The sequence below is a fragment of the Theobroma cacao genome, chromosome 3 (assembly GCF_000208745.1).
Source record: "Theobroma cacao cultivar B97-61/B2 chromosome 3, Criollo_cocoa_genome_V2, whole genome shotgun sequence".
NCBI classification, from domain to species: domain Eukaryota; kingdom Viridiplantae; phylum Streptophyta; class Magnoliopsida; order Malvales; family Malvaceae; genus Theobroma; species Theobroma cacao.
In genome coordinates, this window is record NC_030852.1 from 13,172,548 (window position 1) to 13,187,593 (window position 15,046).

Here is a 15,046-nt window from a genome sequence, read left to right on the forward strand (position 1 = left end):
TGAAGAAGAAAATATCTTGTTGGGAGGATAAGGACGGTTATGGCTGACAAGGATGAGAGTCAAAGCTTCCTTTGGAAGCTTTGACCAAACTTTATGCAAAATTACCGTTTTGCCCTCTAAGTTTCTTCCCTTTTTAATTTAGTCCTCCCAACACTCATTTAACTCCAATTTTCTTCTATTATCTTCTTCTACACATGTACAAACAATGTGTAAAGTTTGTACCCCAATGCGGTGTCCCCATAATATTTAAAATATTTATTTACTCGCGCTATTTTTATTTAATAAAGACACGCGGGCCCCATTAACGTCATTTTTCTTTGAAATTTTCTCGTTCTTCTTCTCCCCCACTTAGATTGACCATATACTCCTCCTTCATGGAAAATTTTGACACTGAATAAAATATTAATATTTTAATAATATTTTATTAATAAAATATTATTTTATTTCAAAAATTTCCTCATCTCCTTGTTACCCAAAATACCTTATTATGCCTCAATTCACTTTCGAATAACTTTTTATCTCACAAACTTTCCTGATAAAAATATTATTATTTTTTCGCGTGTGGAATATTTTATCCCAAACTATTCCTTTCATCTTTCATCATTTTTAAACATTATAATTAACCTTAATTGGCATCCGATAAGCTTTATTAGTCACCATATCAAAATACGGGGTATGACAGTAACTTTCAGCGATCAGGCGACTCGACCAAGATGGAACTTGTCTTGATCGCGAATAACATTTTATTTGGTCAAGACTACCTTAGACGCGTGACACCTTGGCTATTGTCATTGGTGGAGGACATCGATACGTAGAATGTCTTCCCATGGGGTCACTATGTTTGGAGGCTGACTGAGGACTACCTTTTGAAGGGGTTCGAAGTGCCTACCTCAAACTCGCAGAAGGCTACTCGTTTACGGTACAACATTTATGGATTCGCATGGGTGATACAAGTACTATCACTAAACATTTATCCATTTCGTTTTGACATAAAAATTTATGGTGGCACTCGTTTATCATTTACGGTATGATAATGTTACATTTGACTTGCAGTTCTGGGAAATGGAGGCAATTTCGACCTTCCAAAAAACAGTTGCCCCCTCTGCTCTGAAGGACGTCTACCCACGTATATGCAAATGGTAATGTAATAAGAAGTCGAAAGACTTCTACAAAATAGTTGAGAAGTTGGAGTCATCTGAGCAGGTGAGTGAACAACTACTAATTTCTGCTGTGCATTTGTAGAATAATTTTGCCTAAAATTTAATCACAATCCCTATTTTACAGTTGTGGGTAGTCGAGACCTTAGAGCCCACCCCGAATGAGACTAGCCGGGAGTATTTTGTGGACATTGATGTCCTATTATCTAAGGGCCACCAGCACGTGCCAATAGGGCACTTGGAGGATCGGCCAGACTGGGGCTTAGGTGCTCTAGAAAAGAGGAGAATTAAAAGAGAATAGAGCCATTGGTGACATGAAGCGGAGGCGCACTGCCGCGGCTTTAGTGGATGAGCTGTCAAGCCCTGAGTTGATGGAGGAAGGGGACAACCATGGCCATGGAGTGAACAGTCGGTAAGGAAGATTTTAACGATTTGTGTTCAACAATTCCATATGTGATTATCGAATAACATATCTGTGTTTGCAGTTGGACCAAGCAACAACAGCTCCTCAACCACCGACAGGTCCTTCTCAGACGCACACTGTTAATGAGCTGTCGGTAAGATCGGTTGTAACAATTTGTGTTCAACATTTCTGCATATATTTATCGAGTAACATAGTAATTTTTATCATTGTAGTTGAGGGAGGCGACGATAGCTCCTCAACCACTGATTGGTCCTGCTCAACCGCACAGTGGTAACGAGCCGTCGGTATGGATTTTAATGTTCTAACGATTAATGTTCAACAATCCCTTATATGATTATTGAATAACACAGTAATATATGTTATTGCAGTTGACCCATTCGACAAAAGCCAATGATGGAGTAGTCACGAAGCTTCAGCTGCGACGGATCATGCACCGGCATAAAAAAGACATGTCGGAGTGAAGGCTTAGATTCAGTCATTGACTCTGGCCATGCAGACGTTTGAGGACCGTGTCGTTGCTCCTATTCTAGAGGGCTTGAAATCATAAGTACAATATTCTATCTTTGCTCATATATTGGTCATTTATGTTTAGTAGGTGTAGTTCTATTTTTTGTTCTCGATTTATGGTTTATGGTATTTTATGAGCTAACGGATTTTCCCATTTGTCTCGTTCTGTAGGGTGGTCCTTCATCTCACAATGCTGGTGAGGACGACGATGATGTTGATGATGGGCAGCATGATGAAGCTGCTGTTCATATTCACGATGATGTTGTTGGCCGTGACGGAGATGATGCTGTGGTAGGGGATGTGACCCTTCAATCAGATGATGCTGAAGGAGTCCATGTTCCTCAAGTTGATTCGGTTATTGATGCATCTGCTGGAGGGAAGGGGGACCTTCACTCACTCGTGGCTGAAGGAGTCCATGTTCTTGAGGCTGATTCGGTTATCGATGCATTTTCGAGAAGGGAGGGGGACCTTCACTCACTTGTGGCTGAAGAAGTCCATGTTCCTGAGGCTTATTCGGTTATCAATGCATCTGCGGGAGGGGAGGGGGACCTTCAGTCGCTTGTGGTTGAAGGAGAACATCTTTTTGAGGCCTATGCAGTAATTGAGGTAGCAGCAAGAGGGGATGGGAACCTTTCATCTCTTCAGGCTGAAGGGGACCATCTTCCTCAGAGCACTCTTAAAACCAGCGGGACATGGTTGTTGTTAGTACAGTCTGATGTCCATCATTGTGCAGCATAAATTTCAGACCCAACTGAGCTGGCACGAGTCAAACTGGCAAGCAAATACATGTCAAGCCCATATATCAACCCCTCAGTGAGTCGTTGGGATATGAAGGACGCAATGGTGGAAGCATACGAAGCTTTCAAGAAAGACGAGTGTGTGAGGTAAGCTCATAAATAACATTGCAAATATTGTTTTTTAATGAAACATTAATCTACAAGGCTTTTGAAATTCATTTTGTTACATATGCAGGCTTGACGTTGGGATCTTAGGGGATCAAGGTGCTGAAATTTTCACAACATTAGAGGATCCCAAAGAAGAAATGAGTAGTGAACATATAAACGCATGCCTCAGCGTACTCTGTAAGCGAATGATAGGGCCGAAGTTGAAGCTGTACACTACCCGTGCATGTGTGGTTGACACGATATTCTTCGTAAGTTTATTTGAAAATTTTTTAATTCTGAAAATACTAAGTTTTTTATTGCATTAAGTGTAAGCTAATGTATACATGCTTCACAGGACACCATCCATCTGCTACACACCGCATTTCCAATTGAAGATGCCCGATCCACGATAGAAATTTTGTATGAGTTGTGGGGGTACATGGAGGGTGAGAGGCCGACATATGACAAAAAATGGGAAGATGTCGATTTCATCCTCGCACCTTGCAATGTGAGCGGGCATTGGGTGGTAGCAAAGATCGACTTGGTGAGGTGGACGATAAAGGTGGTGGACTCCCCAAGAACTTCGGATGCTAAGGATAACGGAGTGCGTGCGGCTCAGATGACACCCCTTACGACTATTATGCCAATCATCTGCCACTAAGTCGGTTATTTCAACAAAACGCACCGAAAGACACGGGATTTGACGTCGATGCCATTGGAAATCCATTTGCCAAAAGCTAAAGTGCATCGGCAGAATGATAGTGTCAGCTAGGTATGTTCATGATAAGGTACATTGACGATATTTTGCAATTGAAAAATATCAGAGTTAAGTAGAATATGATTGTAAATATGCGTCACGAATATGCTCTAGAAGTTTTTTCCAACAGTTGTGAGAGCGAACCTTGAACATATTGGCCCTTGTATGTACATCATTTTTTTTTGTATATACAATTAATTTTATTAATTTTAATATTCGTACATTTTACACATTACTTTCCCATTACTTCTTCTTTATCAATTCAAACACAGTGCCTATCAATATTAGAAGCTGATGTAAATTTTAAATTACTACTGCAACCACGTGGCGTGTCACCCTAGTGGGGCATGGCGTGTCACCCCACAAGACTACAACAAGTTAGCATGTCACGCCAGAAGTTTGCATGCACTCAGCGTGTCAGCATAATTGGCCCGTGCCGTGTCACCCCACAAGATTGCAACAAGTCAGCGTGTCACGTCAGAAGTCTGCATGCACTCAGCGTGTTACCACAATTGGCCCCTGTCGTGTCACCCCACAAGACTGCAACAAGTTAGCGTATCACGCCAGAAGTATGCATGCAAGCACTCAGCGTGTCACCATAATTGGCCCGTGCTGTGTCACCCCACAAGACTGCAACAAGTCAGCGTGTCATGCCAGATGTTTGCATGCACTCAGCGTGTCACCACAATTGGCCTCTGTCGTGTCACCCCACAAGACTGCAACAAGTCAGAATGTCACGTCAAAAGTCTGCATGCACTCAACGTGTCACCACAATTGGCCCCTGCCGTGTCACCCCATAAGACTGCAACAAGTCAGCGTGTCACGCCAGAAGTCTGCATGCAAGCACTTAGCGTGTCACCATAATTGGCCCGTGCTGTGTCACCCCACAAGACTGCAACAAGTCAACGTGTCACGCCAGAAGTCTGCATGCGCTCAACGTGTCACCACAATTGGCCAGTGCTGTGTCACCCCACAAGACTACAACAAGTCAGCATGTCATGCCAGAAGTCTGCATGCACTCAGCGTGTCACCACAAGCATTTGTTCCCACTCAGTGTGTCACCACAAGATGCCATTCACATCTACCAATTACAACCTAATCTCAACCCCCACACCAGATGATCAAAACTGCCACGTGGTGTTTCTTTTATTAGCTTAGGATAATTTAGATGAATTAATTTAATTTTATATCTCTTAGGAGATTTGATTGTAAGAACATAAAAGGTTAAATCAAATGAAATAGAAAGGAATTAAATCAAATCATTAATTGTTTAATACAAGTGGTAATAAAATATGAGAAATGGGGTAACAAAATAGGGACTTCGCAAGTCTATTTAGTGCTCAAAACTACGAACAAAATGACATGAATACTTAAATAATATATCTACAAAATTAATAAAAGAAATAAAGACTCATCTACAAGAGGAAACTAAGAAACACTAAAAAATATGAATGAATGTAAGATACTGCAAGAGGAAATTGTGAGAAAGGTATTGCACATGGGTTACACATTTAGTTAGGCGAACAAGCTGTCTTCATCCACAACACACCCTACATTTTCAGACATTGTCCTTCGTATTGGACAGTTGTTGCGTGTGTGACCGGTTTGTCTGCAACTTGAACATGTTTTAGGTCGACGCACTTGTGGAGGAACCAATTGACTTGAAGATTGTGCCGGATTTGTGGATGGAATTGAAAATGAGGATGGGCAATTCTGTCTGTTATGCCCGTACCTCTTGCATTGCGAACATCTCCGTGCTCGATTGCCTTCACCAGCCGATGGAATCCTTCTCTTCCTAGGTCTTCGTGCTTGGCCTCGCCAAGGTGGTGGCAAGACGACAATTTGTTTCACATGAGGGGGGATGTCCCACTCACTAGGATGCCCTACCGAGCGAATGGATCCAGAATAACCCTCCACTAAAACGGTTGTCTTGTAGTAGTCAGCACAGAATTCAATGGCTTTATGTTTGCATTTACTGAAAGATACAACAAACTCAATCTTCAAGCACAATGTAAATGCTATGTCAATTAGGCTTCAAATAAGAAATAAAGATATTCTGACCTTATTACTACAATGGCATGGCTACATGGTAGTAAATCTGTTTGGAACTCACAACATGAACACGTCTTCCTAGATAGGTTTACAAGTTCATCTATCTTCCCATCTTTAACTTCGAACTCCACTCGATTGATAGGCTTAACTACAAAGCGATGTGCATCATTGAACCGTTTGCTCAACTGCCTGGCAACCCAAGGGCTGAGGGGCATGGTTACCTTGACGGCCTCCTCGTACCGATCATGGAGCCAACGCTGGAACATGTCTCTGATGAACTCGATCAAAACAGTGATTGGTATTTGTCTTGCATGCTTCAAGCATGAGTTAACACATTCCACAATGTTGGATGTCATCATTTGGTATCGCCTTGCAAGTGAACATGCACGTGCCCATCTCTCAGGCCCTATTCTCATAAGGTCAGCATGGGCTCCCGTGTAAATCTGCTTGAGCTGGTTCATATGTTTGTTGAAATTGAAAAGCTTATAGCAATCTCGAGTAAGGGTGAAAATAATAGAAACGTCGTCGTGCTTGAACTTGTTTTTAATGTTTTTTTTCAAGTGGTAACCGCATAAACCGTGGTGCGCTTCTGGGTATGCATTTTGGATTGCTTTCTTAATGCCGAGATGCTGATCAGAAATGAACATAGTGTTTTCAGGACAACCAATCACATCATGCAGCTTGCTAAGAAATCACGTCCACGAGTCTTCGTCCTCAACATGGCTGATGCCAAACGCAATTGGATATACACACTCGTTCTCATCTTTGCATACAACGACAAACAGAACACCCTTAAACCTGCCTTTCAGATGTGTCGCATCAATTGCAACTGTAGGACGCATTACATCCCAAAAAAATATTTGAATCTTTTTGCCTTATCAGTAGCCACTCCAATCACTGTGCTAGGATTTTCTTGTTCCAACATATAAAAATATGAGGGTAGTAGTTGAATTGACTCCTCAGGGGGACCACAAACAAGCCTCTCTGCATACTCCTTCGCTTGCCAAGCCTTACCATACAAGCATTCCAATCCCCACTAAACCCTCATCTCACAAATTATGTTCTTAGGTCTCAATGCTACTCCATTAGCTCGAAGCTTGTGTGACATAAGTTCACGAATTATCTTCGCACTCGTAGTTGGAAATTACCCTTTCAAACCATCAACAGTACAGGTGTGTACTTTATGGAACGTCCGAACTTGCCAATATTCTCCTCTATCAGGTAACTTTGTTGCACGCACACTGAACTTGCATGCCTTGTCCTTGCAACCAACCTCATAACGACCTTTACATGACCTTTTTACTCTTATCTTAAACTTTTCTTTTAGAACCAACATGTTCAAAGCACGTTTCAACTCGGCCTTCGACGAAAACATTTTTCCTTTGTATAAGCGATCATTGGCACATGTCAACTCCTTAGTGGTAATTGTTTGGAAGGAGAACCTTTCTGCACCTGCAATTAGACACGTATAAGATATCCCTGCATTTCCCCTTTCTTGATAACTGTCATTGAGCAATGTATCAAGGGAACGAATCCTGTTCTCACCAGCGATGGGGTTATTGTATATGGGGTCATCACACTGAACATCTCCTACATCAACACCTCCAACAGGTTCCGTTTCGCCTTCAACATTATTGCAAATTGGAATGTCACTATCATAAAGCCAGTCATCATCTGAACTGTCATCATGCCATTATTCAAGCTCATCATCTGAATTGTCATCAAATCTATCTTCACCGGCAGCGAACAAATCCTCATTTCCCTAATCAAATGCAGTATTACCCTCCAGCATCATAGTGTCACCCTCCAACCTCATAGTGTTGTCCTCAAGTGTCGTATTGTCATTTGAAAATGGCATTACACATTTTACAGTTTCACCCGATCGTTGCATTTGTTGGACAGAAGCAAGTAATTGGTTTGATGCACATCCTGATCGAAATTGTGCAGCCAACTGTTATGTGAATGTCGTCTATCTATCGGGCTGCATAAACTCTTGTTTATACCTCAATTGCCATTGTTGTGGGTTACGGACCGAATGCTGTGTTATATGTGAAGCATTGTAAATCTCATTTTGATTGAGTTGATTACCATGTTGTTCAACTTCTTCATGTGACATAACATTTGTTTGGCGTCCCTTAATGCTGACATACATAGCCGGAACATTCCTCTATTCTAGCAGAATTAATGCAACATCCTCATCGTCCTTGATAATTGGCCATGATAGCTCTCCGGGTGTACTGATCAATGCGTGTAACTCAATCTCGTCAATTTCTGAGTTTACCCCAACAACATCTTCAATCAGCTTCATGAAGCCCGCAAACGACAAATCACTCCTAACCCTCCGCATTCGTGACTCACCACCCTTGTAAATGCCATCCACCCATTGACCACCGTGTCTTATCACAAGTCGCACAATTGGAACCCCATTGAAATTAAAAAAAAAAATTTGCCAATCATTTTACACAATACATGCCATGTTCAAAAATTTGTTAGTCATATTGTTACACGCCATGCATATAACGTAAAATGTTGTAACACGCTATGCATATAACGTAAAATGTAGTAACATGGCATGCATATAACTTAAAATGTTGTAACACACCATGCATATAATGTAAAATGTGGTAACACGCCATGCATATAACTTAAAATGTGGTAACACGCCATGCATATAACGTAAAATGTTGTAACACACCATGCATATGACGTAAAATGTTGTAACACGCCATGCATATGATGTAAAATGTGGTAACACGTCATGCATATAACGTAAAATGTTGTAACATGCCATGCATATAACATAAAATATTGTAACACACCAACGTTGACACGCTTAAAATAACCAATGTCATGACACGTTAAAATAACGCTAACACATGTTATAGATGCATGGCGTGTAACAATTCTGGGCAATGTTTCTAATCCATGTTCTAATTTACACCAAATGTTTCAGAAATTTAAGTGTGTTGCAGCAATAAACCCAATAACAGGTACCTTGATGTCATCTCTACTATAGTGTCTATTAATCTACGACAATATGGCCAGATGTCGAGAGATAGATCACAGCCCGATGACGATGGTGCTCAACAAAAGTTGACAGAGTTCATACAGTTCAGAGATCTGAGAGAGATGACGACGATGGTACTCAACAGAGAGTTGGTAGAGTTGAGACAGTTCAGAGAGTTGAGAGAGAAAGATGGCCGAGCTTAAACAGTTGAGCATTTATTTATTTCTATTTTCTCTCTAGTGGGAGGGAGATATCAGGACCCTAATTTGAAACGATGTTTTGAAAGGCATTTTGGTCTACTCATGCTTCTTTTTGGCTAGAAACAGATAACTTTATATGAATGGTTATTTATTAAATCATCTCATCACGAGGTCCTTTTCTCACAATTTCCTCTAATGGGAAATGTAAAGGACTTAAGCACGAAGGTTGTCTATGTAAGAAAAACGTACCGATTAAAACATTATTGTGGAATAATTTACTCTAATTAAGCCTGTAGTAGTCTTGTATCTTTTGAAAACTAATGCAAAATGACTCCAAAATCTTAATTTTTGAATGTCTTACGAGCCTATCATTTTACAAAGACCCAGGGTAAGAAATTGCTACAAAATTCAGTAATAATCACACGTTTGATAGTACAAGAATCCTAGCCTAATGATGGAGGGAAAGTGGTTTCTCTTTAATGTGTAGAAAGTTTCCTACTCTTGTAATTTTGAGAGCACTCTTAGTGAATTGTTGTGTACCGTTAGGCGAAATATCCAAACCTATTTATAATCCTTTGAAGATCAACTAATAACTTTCATCATGATAATCTTAATAATATTTTATTAGATGATGTTAATATCTAGCAATCTTGATAATTAATTTTATCAAGAAAAAAGGATAAAATGTTTTCTTAGATAATCTAATCGAAATAAGATGATCATCATGGGTGTTAATCTTAAAATCAAACTGTTCCATTTAAATGTGGTGCATCCACATAGCATGCAACTTTATTAATTATTTGTGGATAATTAACTAATATTCAATTAATTAATATTGAATATTATTCTGATATTCATTAATTGAATAATTAAAAATAAATGTTTGAGATAGGATATAAATTTAAATTTAATTTGTTTAAATTTAAATTATCTATCCATTATGTTTAAATTTAATTTGTTTAAATTTAAATATAATATCCCATCTCTATATCCCTAATACGTCTATAAATAGTGAACAGATGTACTAGTTTCAATACACAGCCAAAGAGTGAATGTGAGTTCTTCTGTAAGTCAAAAAAACCAAAAACTATTTTCTCTTCATTCTTGTGGTACCATCAAAGGCCAAGGGGTTTTGAAATGTGTAATTTCTTGTAAAGGACTCTAGTAGCCACTCCATAACAACGAGAGTGAAGAAATTATTGTGTGCACGAAGGAGGATTTGTAAGTAAAGCTTCTTCGATCAGAAAGGGAGTGGAATATTTATCTGAAAAGGGATACACACCTCCCAAAAGTGGTATTAGAGCAGGTTTTGGCTTACTTTCATCCTTTTAACTTGTATATATTTTGAAAGAGTGTTTTGACTATGATTTTATTTAATTTAAATTACCGGTACTAATTTATTATGTATAATCTATAAAAGTTGTTAAGATTGATATAGGGAAGGAGTAAGCTTTAATCCAGTGTAAATAGGTGCATTGGTGTAAGGCCACGTGGCATCTTATGGATGGCAGCAAAACCAAAAAAGAGTGAGAAAAGAAAATACAACTAGCAGTATTCGAACCTCTTGTTAAGAAAGTCATTCAGACTTTGAAAATATCTTTTAACCACTACACCAAGGAAGCATCCTTGAGATGAGAGTACGACAAATAATAAAGACCAAAAGGGTCCGAACACTGCCACAAAGGGCTTGATGTGGCAGCCACATCAAGCCAAATGATATATTTTTCTTAATTGCATTTTTGCCTCACAAGTGTCTGTTTTTACAGAATGACTCCAAAGTTTTGTTTGGTACTTAAAATTTCACAAAAAAAAATTCAGAATATTATTTATGCTTTTGGCATGTTACAATTTTATTAAATTCACATGCATTATAAATATGGTTAATTAATCAGTTAATTAACCACTTTTTTTTTTCTTATATGTTGTATATTAGAAATTATTTTCTTTTAAAACATATATATCAATTTAGCAAATGTTTGTTAATTCAATTATTTTACATATGTTGTAAAATGCTATGTACCATATAAGTATATTTTATAATTATTTTACTTATTTGTTAGGTAAAATTTATAAAAATGCATGATGTAATTATTTTACTTATTTGTTAGGTAAAATTTATAAAATGCATGATGTAATTATTTTACTTAATTGTTAAGTAAAATTGTATGCAAAAAGATAGTACGGTGATTATATGTCTCAGTAGCTTTGTCAAAGGAGACTAAGTTTTAAAAGAGACCGTTTGTGACTCCTCCAATCTTGGAAATTATTACAAAAGTAGGGTTCTTTGTTGAGGAGACTATTATAGTCTTTCTTGGAAGCATTTGAAAATATGATCTACTTAGTGCTATTTTTGTGCGCATAATTTTTATATGGAAGTTTTTGATCATCCAAAATAATAAATATGTACTTTATGCATAATATTATTTTGGATATGGGCACCTATGAATATCAATAGGTTTTTTTAATAGAACTCATTATATTATGTGGTAAGTGGGAGTTGTTCCCATGCTTAAAGATAGTGGGAGTTGTTCCTATAATCCAAAGTTAAATTAAATTAGACATTTTAATTGATACTTATACTATTGGTGATGATTACTAGCATGCATGGAAAATTTTTGAACTAGTAATATAGGTAAAAAAAATTAAATATGTCTAATCTTAATTAATTAAAAAAATTAGATATGTGCCTAATTAAATCTTATGCAATGCTGTAGTGATATGGCTTCAAAACAAATTATTGTTGATTTGACCAAAGTTGCCAAACTTGATGGCAAAAACTATGATATCTAGCATAAGAAGGTTCAGTATCTTCTCAATGAGCAAGAGTTGCTCAATCATCTGACTAAAGAGATGAACCCACATGAAGCTAGAAACACAACCCAGCATCGCCGTGACCAAGAGGCCTATGACACTTGGTATAAGAGAGAGTGTGAGAACTTTACCATGTTAAGCTGTATGCATGATGATCTCATTGGGGAGTTTGATAACTTCCCAATCGCCAAACAGTTGTGGTAACAACTGAAATTCAAGTATGGTGGAACCACAGTTACGAGGCTTCGTGCCTTGGCACTTAGGTTCACTCAATATGGGATAAACTCCAAGCATACTATGGCTGAACACTTAAAGGCTATGTCAGCCATGATAAGAGAGATGAAAACAGCTGGTTATGATCTCACAGATGAGCAGTAGGTCTTAGCTGTCATCAAGTCACTCCCTGAGTCCTCATAGGGACATGTTAAACATGTATTAACACATAATGAAAGGATAAAGATTTTTGATGATATTTCCCACCATTTAGAGCTTGAGGTAGAGCATAGAGAAGTTATCCGCAGCACTGCCCTGATAGCTCAAGCTGGAAATCGTAAAGGGTATGTTCCCCAGCAAAAGAGACAACAAAAGAAGGGAATGACTGAAAATCTAAGGCCCAAAAATGATGGAGTCACCAAATTCCAAAGAGGCAAGCATGGTGGGAAGAAGGATAATTCCAAGTTGAAATGCTTTAACTGTGGTAAGAAGGGACATTTTGCTCAAGAATGCACTGAGCCTAAAAAGGTTCGTCCTCTAAATCGCTTTAAAACTTATGTATGTTCTCATGTGTTTATAGCTCATTCTCTCCTTGGTTGGATTGTAGATACAGAAGCAACCAAGCACATAACCTGCAATCGTGCAGGATATGTAGAGTACCATCGTTTACTAATGGGTAGACATTTTGTCATGATGGGGAACGGAGAACAGGAAGAGGTCCTAGGAGTAGGAACTTACCAACTCACAATGCACAATGAGCGAAAATGGCTTCTACATGATGTGCTTCATACTCCGTTCGTATGATGTAATCTATTTTTAGTTTTAGGATTGATGGGTTTAGGATTTAATTTTACCTTTAAGAATTATAGTTTGTCTATTTTTCTTGTAAACACGTTTTTTGGTCATGGTTATTTTAAAGATGGTTTGATTATGTTAGATTTGGACTCTAATAATGATGTTTCTCTTGTTTCAAATTCTTCTTCTAATGTTATAAATGATTATATGAAATGGCATGCTAGATTAAGATATATTGGGCAAAATAGAATGTCCAGATTGGCTAGAGAAAGGCTATTAGGCTCAATCACCAAAGTTAAACTTTCTACATGTGAGACATGTCTTGCTGGTAAGTTCAACAAAAAGCCTTTTGGGAAGGCTAAAAGGGCCACCAATCTTTTAGAACTTGTCCATTCAGACATTTGTGGGCCTATGAATGTAAAAGGCATGCAATGACGCATCCTATTTCATTACATTCATAGATGATTACTCACGATATGGATCCATATTTCTGTTGTCTCACCATTTTAAAGCTTTGAATTGTTTCAAATGCTTTATGGCAGAGGTTGAGAATTAGAAAGAAAGGAAACTTAAGGATTTTCACACTAGTAGAGGTCGTGAATACCTATCTAATTAGTTCAAAGAATTATGTGAGGAAAAGAGAATATGTCGACAATTAACGATACTTAGAACTCCACAACAAAACAGTGTTGCAAAGAGAAGGAATCGTACCTTATTAGAAATGGTTAGGTCAATGATGGCACAAGTCAACCTTCCAATAAGTTTTTAAAGGGATGCCCTTTTGACCGCAGCATACATCCTCAATCGCCTACCCTCAAAAATTTTTCCCACAACTCCATATGAGTTATGGAATGCAAGTAACCCCAATTTGGAAGGCTTATGTCCTTGGGGATCAACAGGGTACGTACATCACTCATCTCATAAGTATGGGAAACTTGGTCCTAAAGCTTATAAGTGTGTATTTATTAGATATTCAAAACATTCTAAGGGTTACGTGATGTATAGGGAACACCCTAATGGAGGGCCAATTGAGATGAATCTCGTGATGTTGATTTTCTAGAAGATGACTTCCCAACCATAGGTGAGGTTAAAGAAAGCCTTGAGTACACCGTTTGAGCTCCACCAAGATTCATAGTTGCGAAAAAGTGAATGTTGGCAAATACCTCGTAAACGATTCGAGATAGAAGGTCAATCTTTTTGAGGTATTCCTGTGGATGTTGATGAACCATCTTCCTATGAGGAAGCTTTAAACTCACCATCATCATATAAGTGGCTTATTGCTATGGAAGATGAAATGAAATCCATGACTGAAAACTAAGTATGGGAGTTAGTTGACATTCCACCTAGACACAAAGCAATCGAAAACAAATAGGTTCTGAAGGTAAAGCGCAAAGTGGATGGATCAATTGAAAAATATAAGGCTCGTTTAGTGGCAAAAGGCTATACTCAAAAAGAGGGTGTGGATTATGAATAGACGTTTTCTCTTGTGGTGAGATTTGTGTCAATTCGGCTTATCCTGGCTACAGTGGCACATTTAGATTTGGAATTGTTCCAAATGGATGTGAAACTGTATTTCTGAATGGAAAAATCAATGAGGAGATTTACATGAACCAACCAATTGGTTTTCAAGCCAAAAGAATGTTAGCTTCAAAATTATTATAGTTTTGATTATGACAAAATGATTAAATTTGCTTGAACATTATTTGAATAGTCCTTGACAATTTCTTGAAATGATTTAACTCCCATACATTTGTTCTTGCATAGACACAAGCTTGACTCTTAAAGTTATTGAACTATGTTTATAAGCTTGTATGACTTAGGTGTATGAGTGCTTATGATTCTCATTCATTAAAGGTTGATTTAAAGATTAAAGGAAAATCTTGATGCACTCATTAAGGGGGAGTTTTGAATATCTTGTTTAATGATAAAAAAGAAAAATGAGAGAAGGAAGACTAAGTTAAATAGAGTTTAATGGACTTCATGTTTAATTTATATGTGTGATGCTTAGTTTTGGTTTTGTTCAAAATTATGTAAAGAAAACTAGATGCATTGACTAAAGGGGGAGCAACTCCTAACGCATAAAGATTTGAAGCATTTATATTGAACATAGACATTGCATTCTTAACCCAAGGGTGTTTTGTGATCATCAAAAATAAGAGATAGAGAATGTTGACTCTATATGTTTTTTTATGATAGCAAAATATTCCCATTTATTAATGTCTAATTATATTGTTTAAGT

The 15,046-nt window shown here is 37.9% G+C and overlaps 1 protein-coding gene across 1 annotated transcript; it reads left to right on the forward strand.

Moving 5' to 3' along the window:
* Positions 11,839-12,816, forward strand: LOC108661144. Its single transcript, XM_018117033.1, has 3 exons — positions 11,839-11,941; positions 12,035-12,173; positions 12,252-12,816. Exons 1-3 carry the CDS (start codon positions 11,839-11,841, stop codon positions 12,814-12,816), a joined length of 807 nt encoding a protein of 268 aa, XP_017972522.1.